This window comes from Typopeltis vanoorti, chromosome 23, assembly GCF_054136105.1.
Source record: "Typopeltis vanoorti isolate ZY-2024b chromosome 23, IOZ_Tvanoo_1.0, whole genome shotgun sequence".
Taxonomy (NCBI): domain Eukaryota; kingdom Metazoa; phylum Arthropoda; class Arachnida; order Uropygi; family Thelyphonidae; genus Typopeltis; species Typopeltis vanoorti.
This window is the reverse complement of record NC_143571.1, coordinates 26,611,170-26,638,347: the sequence shown is the minus strand read 5'-3', so window position 1 is coordinate 26,638,347 and position 27,178 is coordinate 26,611,170. Positions and strand designations below refer to the sequence as shown.

Genomic DNA, 27,178 nt, shown 5'->3' with positions numbered 1-27,178 from the left:
CTACTTCTACAAGTCAGTGTCCATTCTCTGCATCATTCCCAGAAGCCTTTGTGTTGCCTTCTTAATTCTGGCTATGTGTCTCCTAAATTTCAGATCCTTATCCGCTATCACCCCCAGATCTCTTATTTTCGACACCTCCGACAATATATCCTCACCAAGAATAAATTCTGCATCCCATTTTTGTTTTCCAAATTTTAAAACCTTACATTTTGCAACATTGAAATCACATCCCCATTCCTGTGCCCAACACTCAATTTATTCAAGTCTTCTTCTAAAGCCACAACATCTTCTCTACTCTTCATGGTTCGTCCCAACTTTGCATAATCTGCAAACAACTGAATACCTCCATCCAAATCTTCACCAATATCATTAATATACAAGTCAAACAGCAATGGCTCTAAAACAGACACATCAGGCACACCACTAGTAACTTTCCTTTTCCTGGATATCACTTCCCCCATACACAACTTCCTGATACCTATCAAATAGCCAGTCTCCAATCCAATGCACCAATCTAATATCCAATCCCATCCACTCCAGTTTGACTATCAACTTATCATGCAATAATCTATCAAAAGCCTTTGCAAAATCTAAGAATATTACTGTGTATCCTTCTCCTCTGTCCATGGAAGCAGTCACCTTATTGTAATAAGTAAGTAGATTACTAAAACATGACCTCCCTTTAGCAAATCCATGCTATCCATCAAAGATAATACCATTGTTGTCAACCCAATTCTGGATCCTAGTTCTCACAAGCTTCTCCAACAACTTAACTACAACACCTGACACACAGATAGGACTATAGTTTGATGCTTGAGTTCTATCACCTCCTTTATGAAGTGGCACAATTGTGCCCTCCTTCCAATCCTTAGGAACTTAACCTAGTGCAGGACTCGTATTAAAAAAATATGTCAAGGCCACTTTCAACTCCCTGACACATTCCTTCAAAGTACATGGTGATATCGTATCAAGAGCCATAGCCTTATTTACATCTAGTTTGCTCAACTCCCCATACACCTCTTGCTCACTTACAGTCAGTCTCTCCTCCCCATCATCAACTGCTCTCAATCTCTCCATGAAGTCACATTCACAAGATTGAAAGATCTTTATGAACTGCTCATTAAGTATCTCCACCACACCTTCTGCAACAGCTGTCTTTATACCATTTTCTCCAATCAATGTCATCCTTCCATAATCATTCTTTCTTTTACTGGCTACATATTAAAAGAACTCCTTAGGATTCTTTTTGGCTTCATTAGCTAACTGCTGTTAATACCTCTCTTTAGCTACCCTCACCAACCAAGTCACCTGCTTTGCCTGGTCTTTGTAGTCCTCATGGAATTGGTTATTTCCACTTTTCTTAGGCTGCCTTCATAATGCCCTTTTTCTCTGTATGCATGCTTATTCTCTTTATTCATCCATTTCACACGTGCCTTATTTAACCTTCTCACCCTTGGAATACATTTAGACATTGCATCTACTAGATAGTTTTTGAAAATCTCCCAAGCTGCATTGATCTCTTTTCCAGCTAGCTCCTCATTCCATGCTACACCTGCAAGCTGTCTCCTGAGCTCTTCATAATCACCCCCCCATCAATTGGTGGGTGATTTGACACTTCATTTATAATTACATCTTCTAATGAGATGACCAAATCCCTCAGTCCTCGTGTGCCCTCTGTTACACACATTTTACTATCTCATCATTCCGGTCTATATTGCCATAATTAAAATTGCCTATAATGATCACTCTTTTCTTATTTGCTTGGCTAATTTAATTATACATTTCATAGTCACTACCATCCACATTTTCTGATCTATAACAACATCCAACCAAGTATTTCATTCCATTCACCTCTATCTCACATCATACTGCCTTAAAACGACTGGCACTATTTCCCTCTTGCATCTCATATATATTTCTTTTGTTCATTAAGTTAATCTTGCAATTCTTTTAAGATGCTGGAAATTTCAATATCTTTTCATTGACTCAAACTTAAGCACAACATTTCTTAACTGCTAGAGTAAGTCATTGAATCAGAGCTATTCTATGATCACAAATATATTATTTGTATTCAGGAATGATAAAAAAAAATGTATATTTTCACACGAAATGTTTTGTACTACAGTTACATTTTATTTATTGTTTAATTCATGATGTTTTTTCTATATTTACAAAGATTAAAATTAATGAACATTTCAAAATCAACAGCAAAAAAGCAAACACATAATCAACAAATCAAAAGAAATGACAAAAACAAAAGTATAATTATACGCAGCATGTCGGCAATGTTCACGATTCTTTTGTTTTATATTCTATGACAGTGCTTCCCAAACTTCTGGATGTCAGGGCCCCCTTTGCAAAATTAAAATATTTCACGCCCCCCTCGAAAGAAAATCGTAATAGAGAGATATATTATTATAATATTTATTGTATATATATTCAATACAAAACATACACAGTGAATATTGCAAAAATCAAATGCATATATTACATTTTTTGCCTCTTACCGTTTGGTTCTGAAGGCTGTTCTGGTAAAATATGAAATACTGTCTTTTTTTGAGTCTGTTTCTGCTTCTTCTGATTGTTAGCAGGATTTTTTTTTATTTTTTATCAGCCACTTATCCATCTCAGGGTTAAATTTTTTAAAGTAGAATAGATCAAATAATATCACCACTTACCGATATTGGCACACCACAGACTGATAACATGAAATTAGTGAATATTACCTGAATAGGGGAATCCCCGGACCAGGAACATTGTTCTCTTTTGTGACTTTTCTCCCTTTACGGTAATTAAGCCTAACGCGAAACAAACAGCAAAGGCAGGTTATTAAAACGTGCATATGATTGGTGCGGTATTAACAAAAGATCGCGCAACTGAAAGATAAAAGCATAGCTGACAATTGAGTTGAAATGATAACTCTCTTCAACCCAATTCCATATGTGAAACTGCCATAACATTCATTATATATATATTACTTAGTTTTAACACTTTTACGAATTTTTAACACGTTCGGTTGAATTTTATTGCTGCCTTGGGAAATCGAACTCACACACATTTAATTAATAACAATAGTTTTTAGTTAGATACTGTGTTTGCCCATGCAACATATGGTTTTGTTTCAGTCTATACATACAGCATAGTTTCTGTATGAGGGGACATGTGATTCATTAATTAGTGTGTTTTTATCCCAGTTGTTTCTAATTGCACTATTTGTTGAGAAATATATTACAGACTCCTCATACCTTATTCACTAGCATAATAAAAGTACTTGTTTTTATTGCCTCTGCAGTATAGTGGCTGTTAGAGAGGGGTGTTGTTTACCACTGCAAGGGAATTACTATCTCCCCACATGAATTTGTTTAAGCTTCATTTCATGTGTGAAGTATATGCGAAACTTTTATTGGTGACAGAAAACTAGCTCGGATGACAGTGATAATATAAAACGAGTTTTGATATGTATATAAATTGTATATAAAGTCAATATCAACAGTCCCTGATTACGAACGTGTGATGAAAGGGACAGGAAGATTTGGAGCTTCCCTGGAGAGCACTCGAAGTAAATACAATTAACCACTGCTTTGAAATGAAACATATCAATAAGCAATATTTACTAATATTCATTAAGCGCCGAAATACGAAGGAAGCAAAGTTTGTGAACCAACACCAATTGGTGAATTTTTCCATTAAAATATAAAAAATAACAAAAAAGAAATAATAAATAATAAAAGTTAAATACGTTTCTTTTAAAATAAAAAAGAACTCTACTTAGTCTTAAAACATTGTAAATTTGTTTTCATTATTTCACGGCCCCCTCAACAAAACCTACGGCCCCTAAGGGGGCCGCGGCCCACAGTTTGGGAAGCGCTGTTCTATGATACTGTGGGGAGAGATTACAAAAAAATTCCACTGAGAATCACGTTGTAAGGATAGATTAAAAAAAAAAAAAAAGGTGAAAGTTTTACTAATCTAAACATACACAGGATTCAATTTCTTTGCCAGAAAAAAATAACAGAAAATTACTTACCACTGGGGTAAAAAGGAAGTGATTTGACATATCGAATCAGGAGAGCATCATACTATTGTTAGATCTAGAATAAGGGCTCTATCAAAGTTTAGAGCCATTCTTCCAAGATCTAACAAGAAAACAAAGTTATGCAGGAATATACTTGTGCCGACTCCCCCATGGGGCCAGGAACTCTGCCATGAGTTTCCAGTGCCTCATGAATGACGTGCTGGCTGGATTGTTAGGCAGAGGCATCTTGTGCTTCCAGGACGACCTACTGATATACTCCACCACCATAAAGGAACACACTGACACCCTGCTAAACGTAGTAGATAGACTGAACAAAGCCAAACTGTCACTCAAATGCTCAAAATGCAAATTCTTCCTCGAGGAAGTGGAATACCTCGGGCATGTTAAAAAGGGGGCTGGGATAAGACCCTCCCAAAGCAATGTGGACACCATATTGAACGTGAGAACCCCCTCTACAATCAGGCAGGTTAGACGATATCTAGGGATGGTAAATTTTTACCGCAAATTCATTCCCCAATGCTACGAACTAATGAGGCCCATAGTAAACTTAACCAAGAAAGGAACGAAGTTTGCTTGGAAAGAGGAACAAAAGAAGCTTTTCAGGCATTGAATCAGGCATTAACTACAGCCCCAGTTCTTACCCACCCTAGACTGGGGAAAACTTTCTATCTTGCTGCTGACGCATCCAGGACTCCATCAGTTCTGTGCTAGAGCAAGCTGAGGGGGAATCCTTCAAACCAGTTGCATTCATCAGCAGGAGATTATCCTCCTCAGAAAGGAATTACTCTGTGATCGAAAGGGAGGCTCTGGCAATTGTGTACAGCCTCAGGAAGCTCTATCACGTACTGCTGAGACAAAACATCGTCCTCAGATCAGATCACAAACCCTTATCCTTCATATCATCTATGAAGGATAAGAATCAAAGAATTATACGCTGGTCTTTAGAGATACAGGAATTCAGAATAGAGGTTAGTTATAGTGGGAAAATCTAACGTGGTCGCCGACTACCTGTCCTGGTCACTGACACCTCAACTGAGGAGAGCCCTAGCCGTAACGAAGGAACCACTGAACAAGTCTCAGTCATTCAAGGGACCACCCGACCCCCGGTTCCAGCACTGGGAAAAAAGGGATATTATTGAAGCCCAGAAGACCGATCCAACATGGTGGGGGGGGTTCAAGAAACTATCAGATGCAGGAACCACATCATGCATTGAGGCCCAGAAGACCGATCCAACATTGTGGGGGGTACAAGAAACTATCAGATGCAGGAACCACACCACACGGGACAGAGCCTATGGTAATATATACATGGACAATGACGACCCTCTGCTGACCAAGCAAGGCGTCACAGGGAGATGGAGGGAGAAGATTATTGTACAAGAAGCCATGGTTCCATGGGTGTGCTACACCTTTCATGATCCCTGGTGTTCTTCCGATCTGGCAGAACACCAGGGAATTCACAGGACATGGAAGAGGGTTATGGATAGGTACCTTTGGAAGGGAATGAGATTACAGACTTATGCAATAAGGGGATCCCAAGGGAGTTTAAGAGTAGATTCGCCATAACGGTATTTCATGATCTCCAACGTTAACTAAACTCTATTTGTTGGATTAGATAACGTTAGTTCTGGTGAGCTTTCTCAGGACAAGAAGTTTCTGTTCCTGGGTTCTGACTGGCGCAGCTCTAATAAATCAAATTTGTCAGAATTCAAAATGGGAAAGCATCATCATCATCAAATTCCTGACATGTACCCGCAAGGAATGTACAGAATATGATAGTACTAAATGAAAAATTTACATCATTACTAACTTCCTATCTACAATTTTCCTCCAAATCAGTCTGTTACTTATCAGATTTTATATTTCTATCGTCTAAGGAACATTGTACCGTAACAATCCACCTATATCTTGGTCTTCCTCTGGGTCATTTTCCTACCAACCTGGCAGAGAACATTTGTTTTGCTAATCTTTCCTCGCCCATTCTGTTTAAGTGACCATACCACCTGAGATTAACTCTGCTAATGCATTCCTGGATGCCGACAATGTCAAGTTCTTTCCTAATATCCTCGTTTTTAATATGATATTGCCATCTGTTTATGCCTCTAATCTTTCTCAGGACTCTCATATCTCTGATCTCTAGTCTTTGGTCAAGTATTTTACTTCTGACCCAGCTTTCAGATCCATAAGTTAAAACTGGTTTGAACACTGTCTTGTATACAGCTAATTTAGTGTTCCGACTAATTTCTCTCTTATTCCATATGAATTTATTCAATTGACTTCCTACCATACCAGCTTTGTTGATTCTGTTGTCTATTTCCATATTTAATTTACCATCTTCACTAAAAATTGTGTCTAAGTGGCTAAAATGTTTTACTTGTTCTACAGGTTCCCCGTTCACAACACAGTTGACATTTTCAACAATTCTACCTATTTTCATTGTCTTTGTCTTTTTAATGCTGACCTTCATACCATATCTATTACAACAGTTATTCAATTTAGTCATGGAATCTTGTAGACTTGTAATGGATTTATTTAGAAGTATAACATCGTCCACATAAAGCAAAGAGATGACATTAACATCTCCAATTTTGATATCACGTTTAATACCACTTTCCTTCATAATGTGATCCATATAGATAAAGAATAACAAAGGGGATAATGTACATCCTTGTCTCACTCCAGATTTAACATTAAACATCTTCTTGTACTTCCTTCAATTCTAACAGCTGACTTACAACTCAAATAAAGATTAAGTATTGCTTGATATAATGCCCCATTGACACCATATAACTGTAGCGTATTGAATAGCTTCTCTCTTGGCACCTTGTCATATGTCTTTTCCAGATCGACAAAACTTAAATACAGATCTTTGTTATATTCCCATGCTTTCTCAACTATTTGTCATAAAGTGAAGATCTCATCCTGACAGCCTCTACTTGGCCTGAATCCAGCTTGTTTTTCACCAAGCATTTCTTCCACAATTCTTCTCAACCATTTACTCAAGTATGCTTGCATAGATCTTGCCAGGAACACTCAGTAGGGAAATGCCTCTGTAATTCTCACATTCAGTTTTATTTCCCTTTTTATATATGGGTACTATTAGAGCTCTACTCCAATCATCAGGAATTCGTCCCTCTGTCCAGGCTTTCTGAACCATGCAGTGCAGCCGCTGTAAGACTTTTATACCACCATATTTCAGCATTTCTGGTCGAATATCATCTACTCCTGCTGCCTTTCCACATTTCAAGCCTTTGATGGCTTTTTGTACTTCAAGTATGAATATGTATTCCTGACTGTATGCCTGTTGAGTGTTTTTTAACCACTATGCTATCACTGCTTGTTTCATTTAACAATTTTTCGAAGTAATTACGCCATACTTCAAGGATATCTTTTTCTCCTGTTTTCATGTAACATTTATCATCTCTAACTCCTTTTACAGCACTCTTTCCTCCATTTCTAAGCTTCTTCAACAACCTCCAGAATATCTTACCACCTTCTTGATATTTATTTTCTATGTTCTTGCCAAAGTCCTCCCATGAATTTTGTTTAGCTAGTTTTACACAGTGCTTAGCTTTCTTACATTTGTCTCTGTATTCTCTAACAAGCTGACTTATTTGTCAGGAACCTTTGATATGCTTTCTTTATTATTATTATTATTATTATTCAGGCCTCCAAGGAGTCAAAAGCCTCATCGAGGGAGGTCCTTCCTAAGACATAAAGTCTGTCAAGACTCATCGAGGGGAGGTCCCCCCCCTGAGAAACACAAAGTCTATCATACCACTCTTTAAACTCACTGACCGTTCTCGCTCCCACCACTCCATCAGGCAATGTATTCCACGGCTCAACCACCCTCCACACAAAGAAACCACTCCTTATCCTCTTGCTCACAGTTTCCTTTCGTAACTTCCAGGGATGGCCTCTTGTCATCATTCCTTCCTGCTGTTCAACCAAGCGAAAGAACTCCCCAGTGTCAACCCTGTAACCACCTCTCAACAGTTTAAAAGTCTCAATCATATCACCTCTCCTTCTTCTATCCACCAAACTCTGCAGTCCACATTCTCTCAGCCGATCCTCATAACTATCCTTGTACAGTCCTGAAACCATCTTTGTCATCCGTCTTTGTATCCTTTCCACAGTTAATTTATCCCCTTCAAATCCTGTGGGCCAAATCTGAGAACAATAGTCCAAGTGTGGTCTGATCAGAGACTTATACAACAGAATGATAACCCTCTTATCTCTGCAGGTCAGTGTCCTTCTCATAATAGCAGCAATCCTCTGTGTTACCTTCACCACCTTTGCAATATGTCCTCTAAACTTCAGGTTTCTATCAATCATCAACCCCAGATCTCTTGTCTCCGCTACTTCCTCCAGTATAACTCCTCCCATAGAGTATGCAGCATCCCATCGATGTTTCCCAAACCTCAAGACCTAACATTTTGCTGCATTAAACTGACACCCCCATTCATTTGTCCCTCTATCAAGCTTATTTAAATCCTCTTGCAGGGCTACCACATCTGCACTATTACTAATAATCCTTCCCAGCTTCGCATCATCCGCAAACAACTGAATATCCCCCTGCAATCCACTGGCTATGTCATTGATATAAAGGTTAAACAATATAGGTCCTAGTACTGAGCCCTGTGGGACCCCACTTGTAATCCTCTGCCTCCTGGAAACTGCTCCACCATACACAACTCTCTGATACCTATCAGACAGCTAATCCTGAATCCAGTTGACCAATCTGACATTCAGACCCATGTGCTGCAACTTAAATATCAGCTTATCATGTGGCACCCTGTCAAATGCCTTCGCCAAGTCTAAGAAAATTGCAGTATATGCCTTTCCCTCATCTAATGTTCTTGTAACTTTATTATAAAAGGCTAGCATATTGCTAAAACAAGAGCGTCCTTTCACAAATCCATGTTGATTCTCACAGATAACATTACCCTCATCTTCCCAATGCTGTATACGGTCCCTCACTACTTTCTCCAAGATCTTAACAACTACTGATGACACACAGACTGGCCTATAATTAGACACTTCCAGTCTGTTACCACCATTATGCAATGGCACTATTTTACCCTCCTTCCATTCCCTGGGCACCTTTGCCAAAGCCAGACTTTCATTGAAAAGCCACGTTAAAGGCACTGTCAATTTCCTAGCACATTCTCTCAAAACTCATGGTGAAATACGATCCAGTCCCACAGCTTTAATGTCATCCAGAGTACTCAGTATCTGAAACACACTCTCCTCCTGTACCTCCAGACCTCGAACCAGTCCTATCCCTCTAGCATTAAAACTGACTCCTCTAGGATGAAATACTCCAATAAAGTGTTCATTGAACAATTCCACTATGTCCTCTGCATCAGTCACTCTATTCCCATTTTTATCCCACAATATCATTCTTCCACAGTCATTTCTCCTCCTACTGGCCACATAGCTAAAAAAATTCCCTAGGATTTTCTTTGGATCTTAGGGCCAATCTCCTCTCATATTCCAGTTTCGCTTTCTTTACCACACTAGTCACTCTTCTGGCCTGTGTCTTATATTCCTCATGCATCTCTTCACCTGTCTCCTTATATCTCTTCCATAGCCTCTTTTTCGCATGCAATTCCTGTTTAATATTGTTTGTCATCCACTTTACTACAAATTGCGTCCTCTTCTTCACTCGTGGTATACAACTTACCATTGCTGATAACAAATATTCTTTCACAATTTCCCATGCACTAGTGATATCCCAGCCTTCCAATTCCTCCCTCCATGAAACTTCCCAAAGTTGACGTCTAAGACTATTATAATCACCTGCCTTATAATTCCACATAAGTTCCCGTCTCTTTGATACTCCTGCATGTCTATTCATTTTCCAAATCAACACCATATGGTCACTCTCTCCAACTGGTGGGAGAGATGTCAACTCAGTTATTATCAACTCTTCTGATGCTATAACCAAATCCAAAACTTTTGAACCTCTTGTTCCCTCTGTGACATGTTGCCTAAGACATTTGTCCCTCAAGAATTCTAGAAATTCCATTCCCCTATTGCTACATGCATCTTCCTCTCTCCAATTTATACTACTGAAGTTAAAATCTCCCATAACAATCATTCTTCTTGCACTTGCCAAACATAGCTGTCTAAACATCCCCTGGTCCTCATCCTCTGTGCTCCTGGGTCTGTAGCAACACCCCACTAAATATCCTGTCTTGCCTACCTCTACCTCACACCATACGCTCTCAAAATCATTTGTCTCACTTCCTTCCAAATTCTCCACTCTTAGAGGACATAGGTCATCACTTATCATAAGCAGTACCCCACCACCACACTTTCCCCTCCTATCCTGACGAAAAATGCTATACCCAGCGACTTTTATTCCTGTTGTTATTTCCCCCTCTGTCAACCACGTCTCAGTGATCGCAATAATTTTTGGCCAGGCTGATGCTATCTGCGCCACCAATTCTTCTTTTCTTCTTTTCCTTCACTGCCTCTTCAACTTCCTGTGTTCACCATGGAGATCTGATGTAGAAAAATGAAAGAGTTTGTTCTCAAACTCTTTCACTTTTTCTTCAATAATCTTTGTGTATTTTAGTCTACAGTTCACATCGGAGAGCTGCTCAACTTTCATTCGCTTTAAAACTTTCTTACATGTTATTCTTTTCAGTATGAAATTCAATTTTATCCTACTCAAGACTAAATAGTGATCACTTCCAATTTCAAATCCTCTGTACACTCTGGTGTCCTGCACCAGGGAGAAAACATCACTATCAAAAATAACATAGTCAATGAGACTTTTCTTATTCCTTGCCTCTTCTCTCCATGTGAATTTGTGCACATTTTTATGTTGGAACATGGTGTTAGTAATAACCAGTCCATGTCCTGAGCAGAAATCCAACAGGTATTTGCCATTATTATTGGCTTTGCTCTTTTCTCCAAATTTTCCCAAAATATTTTTGTATGTCTCACAATCATTTCCTACTCTGCTATTTAGATCCCCAACAAGGACTAACTTTTCCTTTATCATTGTGTCAGTTGCTGTTTCTAAAGCATGAAAAAATTCTCCACTTCTACCTTAGTAGAACCTTCTGTGGTTCTACTAAGGTAGAACCTTGATATGTTCTACCTTAGTAGAACTTATCAAGGTTGTGCCTATGGTCCCACTTGATAAGTGGGACCATAGGCACAAATAAGTCTCATTGTCCAATTCCCCATTCTGATATTTGCCCGCATCACTCTACTTGAGACTGCCTGCCATTCAAGAAGATTTGCCTTTTATTTTGTGTTGAATACTATGACTACTCCTTCTTTTCCTTGATTGTCATTTCCTGAATATAATATTTTGTATTTATTGTTCAGAAAGATCTCACCAGTTTTTGTCTTTTTTGTTTCGGTCACCCCTATGATGTCAATCTGGTACTTATCTAATTCCTCAGCTAGCTCCATTTCTTTGCCATTCAGGCTTCTTATGTTGATAGTACATATCTTTAATTCTGGTGATGTTGGGTTGGGGTGTAGTGCCCCCAGAAAATTAATTCGGAGTAAATCTTAGTAAGAACAAAAGAACTGTTAGAAATTATAGTTAAGACAAAAAAAAACACACACGACGTAACACTATCATACAGTATTTTTACTTTAATTTATAATTTATTGTCTTATGTTATTTGTAAATATTATTTATGTAAAATAATTATAAAATAATTATAATTCTTAATAAACACTGCAAAATTATTAACTTGTAGAGGTCAGTTTCATATATGATTTAAATAAATTATAATTTTATCAGAATTTATGAACAATTCACTTTGCACATAGCAGGCCTGGGAACCTAACCCCCTTTGTAAAATGAGGTCTTCCTGTATTTATATGATATATATATATATATAATTAAATAAATTTAATGACTAGAAGCCGAGAGATACTAAAACAGCAAAAATACTATTTATTATTTGAGTGCACAACTAGTTTTTGTTTTCTTAGAAAACTTCATCGAGTGCATAATATGAAAAGAGAAATACAAAAATATGCATTACATGAGATATGAAATGTCAGAGAAATGTATTTTTCATAAGCGAACTCTCAGTCTGTGTGTAAAAGTAATTGCTAAAATAAAGAGCCAAAAGGCTTCAGTTCAGTGAGGCAAAATTACATGAGGAAAGTGGATATAAGAGTAAGAAGTGTGTAGACTATTGGATAAAGAATCCCTAAAACCAGCTGATGAAATATGTACATGATATGGAAGAGAACAATCACTTCTTTATCTAAACTTTTACGTCTTTCTCACTGATGTAGAAATCCTCAGCATCATTATTATTCACCTCAGTTAGTATTCACCTCACCCTTCAATGCATCTTCTGAATGCATCTACAATATGTATGATCTGTTTTCATATACAGTCAGTTACAAAAGTCAACATACAGCCTTTAATGTAACTATGACCATTTGGAAAACCCCACATTTAGTAACCTCATATTTTACGAGTACAACAATATTATAAAATAATAAATGATTGAAACAAAATAAATTCACAAGAATATGCAAATAACTTTGAAAATCATGTCACAAAAATCTGCATACAGCACATGTATTTCTGTGTTTCTTTACATGAACTGGTTCTTATTTAAGAAATTAGGAAACAGTACTGCACTGCACTGCTGAAAAGTTAATGTTATGTGTGTTAGTCAAGTTCTTTTTAGTATTCCAGTTAAAATGCCTCTATGAAAAGAAATTTCTCTGAACATGAGATATGTGATAATACAGCTGTAAAAAGAAAAAAAAAAATCTTATGGTAAGATTTCAAACATTGGTGGAAAAAGCCATTCAAGTGTCTAAACTCTCATTAGGAATTACAAGTCAGCCAGAAATGTGTTCAACAAAGCTTGAAGTGGTCGTCCCAGAGTATTAAGTGATTGAGATGCTCGAGCTGTTCTAAAAGGAGTCAAATTCGAATATGAAAATATCTGCTCCAAAATTAATGGAATATATTACAACGACAACTGGTGAGACTGTGCATGCCGAAACTGTACGAAGAATACTTCAGTCTAAAGGATTTTATGGTAGAATTCCCAGAAGAAACCCTCTAATAACATCAACAAATCAGACAAAAAGACTTGACTTTGCCAAAGTGTATATCAATAAAGAATTTGATTTTTGGAAAACAGTCCTATCTACTGAAGAAAGCAAATACTCATATAATATTTTTGGGATCTCACAGTCGTGGAAAGATTTGGCGCTGGAAAAATGAAGAAATGAAACCTGAAAATTTGGTTCCCACAGTCGAGCATGGTGGAGACAATATAATGGTTTGGGGATCTATGGTGGTGGTGGCTGGGTTGGGAAATTTGTGTTCATCGAGGGTATAATGGACCACATGAAATACTTGAAGATATTGCTGGCTAATTTACAAACATTGTTGACGGTTTGGGACTTGGATTGTCAAGTAGTGGCTGCTTCATAAGGTACCTGAACAGCTCCAAAAATCTGCATACAGCACATGTATTTCTGTTTCATCACACAAACTGGTTCTTATTTAAGCAATTAGGAAATGGTACTGCATCGCACTGCTGAAAAGTTAATGTTGTGTGTGTTAGTCAAGTTCTTTTTAGTATTCCAGTTAAAATGCCTCTGTCACTGGACTAAACTTTAAGTCACCGGACTTAAATCCAATTGAACGCCTATGAGATGAACTTGAAAGAAGAGTTCAAAAACACACTAATCCTTGAAGGAAGAATTAATGCAGGCATGGTCTGAAATTACACCAGATACCACAAAATCTCTTGTGCTGTCAATGCCCAGGAGATTACAAGCAGGGACTGATTCCAAAGGATGGCCTACACAATATTAATTTATTTTCCAGAGGTATGAATTATGCACATTTCTAATTTGTAAGCAGACTTTTATAACATACAACATATTTTCATTAAAAATATATTTTTTGTATATTAGCTTGACATTTTCTCCTTTTCTTAGACAAACATATTTGCATATACTTAATCTTTTACTGTAACAAATTTATCATTTCTCAAATTCTTACAGGTTTTTCTAATAATGCTGTTTTTCAGATTGTTATGTTGACTGTTGTGACTGACCATATAAATATATATATGGTCAGTCACAACAGTTCATTCAATCTTTGTTCATTCACATATATATTATTTTTTTATTCATAACCTGAATAATTTTATAATTTGTATTCTAATAAAAATTAAAATATAAATAAATCATACAATTATGTGGCTACAAATAATAACATACCTGCCAATCTCCTGTAATATTTCTTTGTGTAGAGAGCAAACTGGCATAATGTATAACTGAAGGTAAGTTAACAGCAGTGGTTTCAAACCAGTTAGAATCTAAAGTAAGAATGTATAACAGCATTAATAGTGAATAAGAAATTTATCTAATATGCTAAATTTTACATGTTAGTGAATATGACCAAACTATATGCAGAATCTCTACTCGTTCAGATTCTGCACAAGTCAGATGACTATGACAAGCTAAAGAGGAAGCTTAGAGCTGGGCCATGGCAGAAAAACCTGCATGGGAAGAATGTTAGTGCATCACAGATAGTTAAAAGACATCTCAAGGAAGCAATATCAAATTGTACACCCAAGATCAAAAGGATTAATCAGGTAGAATTTAGATGGATGAGTAATATCATTAAGCATGAGCTGTAGAAGAAGAAAATGCCGTGAAGGATATATAAGGAGAAAGAAGACCAGCAAACTCATGAACAGTACAGCTCAGGCAAAAGAGCTGGACTAGCATTGTAAGGAAGGCAAAATCAGATTTTTCGAATTCAATCTATTTTCTCCAAAAGTGTATTGAATGATTTAATTTTTTTTTCTTTCATTTCTTTTCTAATAACTTTCATACTTCTATGTTTCTGGACATAATAATTTTTCTAATTTTCTTTCCAACATCTAGGAAGAAATAATATACCAGCTTAGCATTACATCTTAGAATTTGTAACATATTTAAATAATATGAATGTAACAAGCTGCTAAATTTTAACAGCAGTTAAATTTAGCATATATATTTTGCATATAAAAACAACTGCTCATAATCAGTGAATAATGGCATACTAATCTCTAATTATTTGTGTTAATTTATAAATGAATATCAATTATTACACAGTGATTTTTTTCATAATAAAGGAATACCTTTATTAATTATATAAAGAGCCAAAGGCTTCAATTCGGCGACATAAACTTATTTAAGTTAAGGGATATTACATCCCATATTGTTTCATAGCCGAATAAGAAACTCAGAGTTTCATGCCGAATATAGTAAATATATAAAGTTCGGCGAGTCCAAGCATAAGCAAATACCTGGATATTATAACTGACCCTTTAGGGAGTGCAACGCCTCAGTGGAACAAGTTCCGATCACTATTCTTGATATTTCCCCATAATGTGAAACCCAGCTCCTAGGAGCTGTATTACTGTTCTACATTATGAGTGAGAGAAGGTCACTACCCAGACTAGTTTCAACCTTTATTGAGGTCTCATCAGTGAGCAGGTAGACCTAGAAATACCAAGTTTGTAGCAAACAGAACTTACATATACCCTACTATGAGAATTGCCAAGGAGGTGTCCTAATAAATTATTAATTATATGAAGAGCCAAAAGCTTCAATTACTATATTCGGCATGAAACTCTTTGAGTTTCTTATTCGGCTATGAAACAATATGGGATGTAATATCCCTTAACTTAAATAAGTTTATGTCGCCGAATTGAAGTCTTTGGCTCTTCATATAATTAATAATTTATTAGAACACCTGCTTGGCAATTCTCAGGGTATATGTAAGTTCTGTTTGCTACAAACTTGGTATTTCTAGGTCTACCTGCTCACTGATGAGACCTCAATAAAGGTTGAAACCGGTCTGGGCAGTGACCTTCTCTCACTCATAATATAGAACAGTAATACAGCTCCTAGGAGCTGGGTTTCACGTTATGGGGAAATATCAAGAATGGTGATCGGAGCTTGCTCCACCCATACCATGAGTTGCCTCAGTGTTGCACTCCCTAAAGAGTCAGTTGTAACACTATCCAGGTATTTGCTTACGCTTGGACTCGCCAAACTTTATATATTTACTATATTCGGCATGAAACTCTTTGAGTTTCTTATTCGGCTATGAAACAATATGGGATGTAATATCCCTTAACTTAAATAAGGAATACCTTTAGATTTAAATTTGGAATTTAACAATATCATTTTGGTACAGTAATACACAAACTGTAGATGATGTGAACTGCAACATGAAAATCAAATTTAGCAGTGCACTAATACCAACAGAGAATTTTTTTTTTTTTTTTTTTTTTCATTTTTAGCTACTCACTGATCAGTACATAAGTTGGGAAATTAATGCACGATTATTGAACTCCTTCATCAGTTGAAGCAGAATTAGTTAGAACAAAACACTTTACTGCCATCTTTCAGAATCTTGTCATAATAAATGTGCTTCTCCCAATATTTGGAGTGAACAAAGTTATAACAAAGAGACAAAAATTTTTCAAAACAATGAAGATGATTACAATGTGAATGGTGCCCCCTTAGATGTAGTACCTCTGTGCCAGGCACAACCTAAACAGCTGTACTGGCAGTCTTGTAATAAATTAGGAAATGTATTTGTGCACAGAGGGTTGGATAGTAGATCAGTGTGCTGGACTGGCTGTCTGATGGGCATCAGCAAATTATGTATTGGGGGAGAGATATTCCAGAAGAGGTATGTTTTGAGTACCTGTTGTTGTTGTTATTATTATTAGAAACATCCATAGAGTTAGTTGATGCACTATAAGAAACCAAATTAACCAGCAAATGTTCAATCATACCGAACTGTGAAATAATTTACACTCCATGCATTCATAAGGCATTATATATTTGGTTTAATCCTTTATTATTATTATTATTTATTATTATTATTACTATCCCAAGACCTCATGGAGTCAAAGACTCATCTGGGAGGTCCTTTTATCACACACACACACACACAGCTCATTATATGTGCCTTGAACACATTCAAACTTCTTGCAGACACCACACTCTCAGGCAGAAAGGCATTCAAATCATTTACAACTCTGCACGAAAAAAACCTGCCTCTCACACACCCTCTTTCTACAGTTTCCAGGGATGACCTCTGGTTCCTCCCCGATCTCCCACTATTTTCTGTAGAACTTCTCCAGCATTGATCCTATAACAACCCCTCACCAACTTGTAGGTTTCTATCCTATCTCCCCTCTTCCTCCTGTCCACCAGACTCTGCAAATTACATCTTCTCAATCTTTCCTCATAGTTGACATTCCAGAGGTCAGAAACTACTTTAGTCAATCGCTTTTGGACCCTTTCCAACATTTCTTCATCCTTCTGAAAAACAGGTGACCAAATCTGGGCACAATAGTCCATGTGTGGCCTAATCAAAGCCTTATACAATAGAACAAGAATCTCCTACTTCTACACGTCAGTGTCCTCCACATCATTCCCAGAAGCCTTCGTGTTGTCTTCACAATTTTGGCTATGTGTCCCCTAAATTTCAGTCCTTATCCACTATCACTTCTAGATCTCTTATTTCTTTCACCTCCAACAATATATCCTCACCAAGCATAAATTCTGTATCCCATCTTTGTTTTCCAAATTTTAAAACCTTACATTTTGCAACATTGAACTCACATTCCCATTTCTGTGGCCAATCACTCAATTTATTCAAGTCTTCTTGTAAGGCCACAACATCTTACCTACTCTTCATGGTTCATCCCAACTTTGCATCATCTGCAAACAACTGAATATCTCCATCCAAATCTTCTCCTATATCGTTAATATACAAGTTAAACAGTAATGGCCTCAAAACAGACCCCTGAGGCACTCCATTAGTGACTTTCCTTTTCCTGGATATCGCTCCCCAAATACACTACTTGTTGATACCTATCAGATAGCCAGTCTCCAATCCAATGCGCTAATCCAATATCCAACCCCATCTGCTCTAGTTTGACTATCAATTTATCATGAGGTACTCTATCAAAAGCCATTGCAAAATCTAAGTATATTACAGTGTATCCTTCTCCTCTGTCCAAGGAAGCAGTCACCTTATTGTGATAAGTAAGTAAGTAGATTACTAAAACATGACCTCCCTTTAACAAATCCATGCTGTCCATCAAAGATAATACCATTGTTGTCAACCCAATTATGGATCCTAGTTCTCACAAGCTTCTCCAACAACTTAACCACAACACCTAACACACAGATAGGCCTATAGTTTGAGCTTGAGATACTTACAGTCAGTCTCTCTTCCCCATCACCTACTGCTCTCAATCTCTCCATGAAGTCACATTCACAAGATTGAAAGACCTTTATGAATTGCTCATTAAGTATCTCCATCACACATTCTGCAACAGCTGTCTTTATACAATTTTCTCCTATCAGTATCATCCTTCCATAATCATTCTTTCTTTTGCTGGCTAAATATCGAAAGAACTCCTTGGGATTCTTTTTGGCTTCATTAGCTAACTGCTGTTCATATCTCTCTTTAGCTACCCTCACCAATCAAATCACCCTCCTTGCCTCATCTTTGTAGACCTCATGGAATTGGTTATTTCCACTTCTCTTATCCAAGTATAAGCAAGCAAAGTTTGCTTGCTTTGAAGTAATTTCAGGACTGGGGCAACTCGTGGCAAAGGTGGTATGACTTCACATCACTTGCCTTAGTATCCCATAATGCAAAGCACATTTTCTTGTAGACATGTATAATGCTATGCATTAAGGGAAGGGTCACTACCCAGACCAGTTTAGACCTTTATTGAGGTCTCATCAGTGGGAGCCAGACCCAGAGGTGGTGATACCAAGGTAGAAGTAATGCAGAAGTCATATTTCCATATACGGGTTGCCAAAAGGTGTCACACCTTATTATTAAAATTCTCTGGATTAGAGATAGTTGATGGAAGTTGTTTTTTTAATTATTCCTAGCATAACATAGTTATGTAATTCCTAGCACAACCAAGTGGAAAATGACTTCCATCAGCATTCATAAGGCATTCTAGCAATACATCCACTCACCAACCACTCTGTGTGTGTGCGCGCGCGTGTAAAAAATCTACTCCTTTACACAGCTTCCAGGGATGGTCTCTTGTTCTTCCCATCTTACCTTCTACTCTTTATAATTCCTTCTATATTAATCAGATAAAATTCCTTAACTAACTTGAAGGGCTATATCGAATCACCTCTTTTCCTCCTATCCATTAAACTCAGAAATCTATGTTCTGCATACCCAGCATTCCAGTCTTGATATCACTTTGATCAATCATCTTCAGATCCTCTAATGTTTCCACATCACAATGAAAATAAGGTGATGATTTTTGAGCACAAGAGTCCATGTGTGGTCTGATGTCTATAAGGCATTGGTCAGACTACAGGCATTGGTGCCACTGTTATACAGAGGTACCACCACCTCCTTATCCCTACATGTCAATATACTCCTTATGATAGCAGTAATACTAGGTGCAGTCTTCACCTAGTATTACTCTATCATACTGTTCTATCTACTATATCTATTAATACTCTATCATAAAGTTCTGTGCTCTCAGAACTTTAGCCCACTGTTACCCATCACCCAATATACCAAATCTTATCCACTTCCTAAAGCAGTGTTCCACCAATACAGTACCAATACCTTTTATCTCTGCACCCAAAGTACAGCACTTTACATTTATTAATATTATTATTATTATTATTACTATATATGTCACCTCCAGGGAGTCCAAAGACTCGTTGAGGGAGAATGTGCCAACAGAATTGAACAATTGACCCCTTCCAACTACGAACCGTGCTGAAACTTGCTTAACTTTTTTTGCGTGAGCCATTAGTAATAGAGGCTCTACCAATCGACCAACCTAAAACTACAACCCTACTCATTTGTCAAAGTTAAAAGTCTATTCAAATTTTCTATGGAGAATTAACATCAGAAGTACTCCTAATAATTCTACCTAACTTGGCACTGTCAGCAAACCCAGTCAATCCACATGAAATCTACCCCCATTAACAAATAAGTTTAACAGTAGGCATGGCACTGGTCATCTTCCTTTTCTGAAACACTGCTTTATGTGTATGATGAAGGTTCAGAAAGCCAATCCTATCTTCTGCAGCTTATACACCAACTTGTCTATCAAATTTTCTGTGGAGAATTAACATCAGAAGTACTCCTAATAATTCTACCTAACTTGGCACTGTCAGCAAACATTTGAATATCCCCAGTCAATCCACATGAAATTTACCCTCATTAACAAATAAATTTAACAGTAGGTACGGCACTGTTCATCCTCCTTTTCTGAAACACTGCTTCATGTATATGATGAAGGTTCAAGAAAGCCAATCCCATCTTCTGCAGTTTATACACTAACTTGTTGTGTGAATGCCTTTTCAAAGTTCAAGTTGCTGTGTATAAATCTCCCTTATCCAAAACATTAGTCACCTTATCATAAAATATAAGCAGATGCTAAAACAAGACCTGCCCTTCACAAACCCATGGTGACCATCACAGACAATCCTGTATTCTATTCTTAACCAGTTTCTCCAATTCCTTAACCACAACTGTAGAATAGTTTATAACTGGAAACTTCTGTCCAAGAACCATGCTCGTGGAGTGATGCCCTTTTGCCTTCCCTCCCGTCCTTTGGAACCTTTCCTACTGCAGTTTGTCTTAAGGATCTGTTTTGGTGCCTTTATTGTTTAACTTGCAATTATATTAGAAATTTAAATGGTTATATGCAAATATCTGCAGATGATACAAAGTTGAGCAGAGCTGTGAGGGGTAGAGAAGATGTTGTGCTTTGCAAGAAGAATTGAATAGCCTAAATGAATAGAAAAGAAAAGTGAATGAAGTGTCAGTTCAATGTTGCAAGTTTTTAAATATAAGATCCAAAGTATTCTCCCCTCCTCTAAGATATCCACACCATTATTATCATCATACGTTGTCTCCATCCAGGAGGTTGACTACCATGATGTGACTCGTGGTTGACTATGGGTGTAAGGATAATGTAGTGAGGACCCTATTTCTTCCAGATTGTTGTAAGTATTCATTAGATCTGTGTGTGTTCACGGGGACAGTTTGCCTGTTCTGAGGGACGAAAAATCAGAGTTTCCGGGTGACAAAACCCTCTACCTCCATATGAGACCGGTTAACTCACCTCTATTGAAAGAGCCCAGATAAAAGTTCCTCACATCATGGACAGAAATCGAACATAGGTGACCAAAGGGCTTTGTCTATATCGACTGAGCTACAGAGAATCAGATATCCACACCGGTATACTCTATTGTAGATATCTTAGGAGAGGTGGGGGAAATAAGGGATATGGGTGTAATGGTGGATAAGGACCTAAAATTTCATGGACATATTGCTAAAATTGTGAGGGTAGCACAATGAATTATGGTAATGATGTGGAGCACACTGGAGTGTAGAAGTAAGGAGATTATAGTTTCATTGTATATAGCCTTGATCAGGCTGCATACGGATTATTGTGCACAGATTTGGTCACCCAGTTTTCCAAAGAATGAAGAGATATCGGAAAGGGTCCAGAGCAGGGGCGAATTCTCCATGCTTGCTATGCCTGCTGCGCAAGCTCGTTAATTGAGAAAGAATATTTATTTGTTAATAAATGCATGCATTTATAAGCATTCCATTTGGGCTTTTATTTTTGTAGACAGAAGACATTTTAAGCTTGCATGGCAATAATTGAGCTTTGCGTTGTGTATCGAAGGCCGATGCTTGCTCATCTAGTCATAGCTACTTTGGCTTGCTCAGTTGTAGGAGCTTCCAGGTCCTCGCAACAGCACTGTGATTTCATGTGTGTGCATAGCCATTTCATGTCATCTCACTCTGTTGCTTAAACATAGGCCATATGCAGGTAAAGTAGCTCTAACCAGTGAGCTTCAGCCAGCCTTTACAAGTGTGTATGTGTTGCTTGGGAAAATTAAGTTACAACCAAGTTTTGATGACGATGTTATTGACCAGTTCATGAAGAAGAAACGTAGGGTAGAATTTGTATTCAAGTAGCTAAATTGAAAAAAATAGAATGCCATTTGTAAAATAAATGTTGTATTTGTATGATTAAATGTACATAAATTTCTAAATATATAGTTTTAAATGGTCAGTAATTCATTATTCTGCTAGTTAGACTTCAATCACACCTCTCACTCCCTGAATGATAACAAGAGCAAGCATGAATTTCAAGACCAGCATTCGTCCCTGGTCCAGAGATGATTAAGGTGGTTTCTAGTCTCTGGAATAATAAATAATCTTAATATTCATTCAGAATGAATAGAGGGTAAGACAGGTCCAATGCTGAAGAGTTATGCCAAAACAAGTGTGACATATTATAGGCTTATAATTAAGTTTTTAGTAATTGCACAGCTATTACATCATTCCTGAATGCAGGAATAGAATGATAGAGCTGATACTCCATAACAGATAGCATAGTTTTGTTAAAGAAAATCTTGTCTTAATAATTTACTATCGTTTTACAATAAAGTAACAAATGAGCTACGTAAGAAAACCGGATACACCAATACATTTCGTGAACTTCTTTAAGACATTGAACATCATATGGAAGATTACATAAGATGGAGCAGATGGAGATGGAAAATTAACCAGTGATATGGATAACAGAGTGGATTACTGACAATATCAAAAAGCAGATTGAGGGTGACTAGTGGAGCACAACAAATTCTATTCTGGAACAATTAGCATTCAAATTATTTCTTTATGATACTAGAAAAGGTGCAAGAAGATATCCATTTGTTTGTGGATAATTTAAAGCTGAATGGAGGGTGACAACAATTCTAATATGGACGCATGCAAAGAAGATATGAATAGACTGGACAAATGCATTTTAGCTTGAAGAAATTCTTGAAAGTAGGCTATACAGCTGATAAAATTTTACTACTAAAAACTATCCAGGTTAGTTACAGAACTTGAAGGGATGATAGAAAGAAAACTGATATTCAATGACATCATGCAAGTGATAAAAATGACACAGAAGATAACAGCAATACTCAGAAGGCTACTGATATGTAAGAATAATAATAAAGTGATAATCATATGATTCCTTCATGACTGCATCTCAGCCACTACTCAGATCTGATTTCCAGTATTGCGAAAGTAATAAGGAAATAGAGAGGGTGCACAGGGCAGTAAATAAATTCATTAAAAAATTCTAAAAGACTTGTGGACTTAACTGACTGGAGAATAAAAGTTTAATAATACATATAAACAACATCACTGTTTCTGTCTAAACTTGTCTTCTTTCCAGACTAAACTGTCTGGAAAGAAGATAATAATTTCTTCATAGAGAAGTGCACAGATGTAGGAGATGATATCCATCCTCCTGGTATCCCTTGATGTATATCCTGCATTAAATGACCAGAAATTTAAAGAATAGTGGTGGTGGATGAGGTGTGACAACAGACGTATTGAAATTTTGAGGCCATCATATTTATTCAGATTGGGAGATTTGATGATGGCATCACAAACTTCCTATCATACCATAACTTGGTTTGGTATATTGTGTCCTTTAATTTAATTAGGATAATTCTACTTGTTCTGCCAATGTAGGGAATGCAAGAGATATCTGCAGAATCAATTGAAACTGTTACATTTCCCTACAAAAGGAGCTAAAGAACTGCACTGGATTTCTACAGAAAATCAAGTCTATCTTATCATGACATGGAGGGTGGTTGAACGATGGAATGCATTGCCTGATGGAGTGGTGAGAGCGAGAACGGTCAATGAGTTCAAGGAGTGGTATGATAGACTTCGTGTTTCTTAGGGGGGGGGGGGACCTCCCCTCGATGAGTCTTGATAGACTTTGTGTTTCTTAGGGGGGACCTCCCCTCGATGAGTCTTGATAGACTTTGTGTTTCTTAGGAAGGACCTCCCACGATGAGTCTTTTGACTCCATGGAGGACTGAATAATAATATTAATAATAATAATAATGGCATACATACTAACAATAAAACTGTGGCAAGAAACTCAGCTATTACACTACACCAATTCTGGTAAGACAGGAAGTTCAAAGACTCTTGTGAAGCCATCATAAATTCTTCTACCCTGAATAAACATTATGACATCAAAATTTCATAAAATTGGTCTCCCACTGTCATACCTTATTATTATTATTATTGCACCCTTCATGGAGTCGGTAGACTCATTGTGAGAGGTTCATTCAACTGACAACATATATATTTATCATATCGCATCTTAAAATCCTTAACAATCCTTGCATTAACAACACATTCTGGTAATGCATTCCATTCACTGACAATTCTCCATGTAAAAATAAAATCGACTCCTCACACCCCTCTTCACCACAATCTTACATAACTTCCAAAGAATGACCTCTGGTTTTCCCCCCCCTTGCCTTCTACTCTTTTTATAATGTCATCTGGATTAATCTGAAAAATCTTCTCACTAACTTTAATGTCTCTATCATATCACCTCTTTTCTTCCGATCTTTCCTCCTATCCACCAAACTCAGCAATCCACAATTTTCAACCTCTCACCATAGCAGTCCAATGTCCTGATAATGTATTAGTCACTCACCTTTGGTGAGTGACTAAGACATTATCAGGACATTGGACATTATCAGGACAATGATAGATATTATCATGTATTTCATGTATTACTTTATTGCTTATTCATGTTTGCTTCTTATATATTTTATTTACTCTTATGGATTTCATGAAAGTGTTCACTGATTTAACTTCCATGCAAACTATTCTACCTCATGATATACAATCAATTATAACTTCCTTCAGCTATCCTTTGACCACTTGCAGCTGATATGCATTATTTGCAGAATAATTCGAATTGGCTGGAATTGTGGGTATGTGAAAATCGTTCAATTCAACATTAATAAATGTAGTCATTCACTTTGGTGTGATTAGGTATCCGATGTCATATTATATTAGTGGGATTATGCTAGAAAAAACTGAGCAGGGCAAGGATTTTGGAGTTTTCTTAGACAGTAGACAGTTTTAGTTGAAATTTATGGGCCATATATGCAAATACTACACAGAAGATAATTGCAATGCTGAAATGAATCTTAAGATGTAAAGATAAGGAAGTCCGCTTTACAAGGCTTTGATAAGACCTCGCTTGACCTATTGCACACGGGTCTGGTTTACATGATGATTCTGATATGGTGAAGATATCCATTAGGTTAATCTGCTTGTAAAGTTCCGTATCCCTTTCAGCAGCAGCCAACAGTGTCATGTTCAGTTAACCTCAACATCATGCCAAACGTCTTCAAGTACATTGCCTGTATTACTCAAACTACCACACAACAACATTTGGGGTCTCTACTCTGCAATGGTATTAATGCAGTCTAAATCATTCCCCAGAAAATTTTAATATCATGGAGTATCTTACCTTTATTTTATCACAGAACAACCTATAATAATGTTTATATTTGTTTTCATGGTGGAATTTATTTATCATTCGTTTCTTCTTTCGGTTTCAATGCACAAGATGCCGCCTTCCATAGGATTTCATAGTGATCACACACACCTAAAAAAAGGGTTTTCCAAGTTCGATATATTTACAAAAAAAAAAGATACTGACCTCCAAAAAAAGTTTTGTGGTTCGTTCATAGTCTAGAGGTAATGAACTGCTTAATATCAAATTTTGGAAATTTCCAGGAGAATGATGTTTTCTGCACTATGGCTATTCTTTCTGTTTGCTTTAAATTCAGTCAGATATCTGAGCTGGACATGAATTTTGTTTTCTAGTTCTAATGTCTTACATTTATCATTATACAGCTCTCCTATTCGGAATAGATTTAATACAGGAAATCCTATGTTGTCTGCTGGTATTCCGTTATTTATTCTAATTATATATATTTTCGATATGTAGGCTCTCTGGCTGAAAAACTTGTTCGTAACGTGTTAAATTATAACTCTATGAAATATCTTTAAATATTCGTTCCTCATTATACATACCATAAGCAGATCCAAGATTTTTAAAAGCCATTAAACTTAAATAGCGAAAATAATGACTGGAAAAAATTAAATTATTCCACCGTGTCGAGTAGCTACGTAAGATTTCTATGGAAGAGAAAAGCCCTGCTTATCAACAAAATTGTATCACAGTAAACACAATATTAAATCTAATCTGCAGCTTATCGTGTGATTACAACAAAAAAAGGCCTATCAATAAATAAATGTAAACCTTCTATCGATTTTTATTCCCGAAAGTGAATAGGCTGGACTTTTTTTTTAGCCCTGATTACTATTAATCGATTGATTGGTTGTTTTGGATTTACAGTCGAAGTAAATCAGAGTATGAGATTAGTGTATAAAATCAAATAAATGCACTCTCCTACAAGGCGTAGGCAGGCCCTGTCTGACTTTTGTAAGAACGAGGCTCTTCCATTTCCACCAAGAGTCAATTTGAGACGCTTACTCCACGGCTATTACTAATTATAAACGACATCAGGTGAGGAGAGGCAACTGACAAGTGGTGCAATCTTGTGGTCAATAACAATACCACATTATTTATTGTCTGCAGCAGTATGAATTCTAGGGTCAATGTTCTTGAATTTGCGGACGAAACACCTATATTTCCGGAAGATAAAAGCCGATCGTCCTTACCAAACATCGACAAACTCGGGAACCAATCGAAGAATGGCTTTAAAAAAGTTTATTTAGTCATCGACTAAAATTAAACTTAGGGCTTTCTTCGAACCCGCCTAGCGCCGTTAATGTAGGCGCCACTCCACTGAGCTACACAGGTTCATAAAGACTAGTGTATTATCTGCTAATTGTGTGTGTTCTTATGGCTGGCTGGTCTGTTTTGCGGAATGAACACCCTGAGTTTCCAGGAGTAAAAACACTGCCAACCCCCCAATGAGACTAGCTAACTCACCTTCAGTTGAAACGCCCTTAAAAAGATTTTTTTTGCATCCTAGACGGTATTCCAATCTATGACTTTCCACCCAAAAACGTCTCATCGATACCGGCTAAGCTACGAAAGCGCCCAATGCTCTTAATAAACAGAAGCCTCCACCCTAAGCCAATACTGAAAGCTAAGGCTATGTCGGCAGTCAAATACTGCCATCTCGGGATCCTAAACCCTAACATATATAAAAATAAAATAAATCCGCTAACGCCTT

The 27,178-nt window shown here is 37.0% G+C and overlaps 1 protein-coding gene across 1 annotated transcript in view; it reads right to left on the bottom strand.

Annotated features, from left to right (window-relative positions):
• Positions 1–26,469, bottom strand: part of Dera (deoxyribose-phosphate aldolase) — a 113,193-nt gene extending 86,724 nt beyond the window's left edge. The window contains exons 1-2 of the mRNA XM_090412825.1: positions 26,007–26,469; positions 14,279–14,376 (exon numbers count right to left, since the gene is read on the bottom strand). Coding sequence (XP_090268951.1) covers positions 14,279–14,376; positions 26,007–26,037 — 129 coding nt within the window. The 5' untranslated portion in view covers positions 26,038–26,469. The remainder of the gene's footprint in view (positions 1–14,278; positions 14,377–26,006) is intronic.
• Between the last annotated feature and the right edge of the window lie 709 nt (positions 26,470–27,178).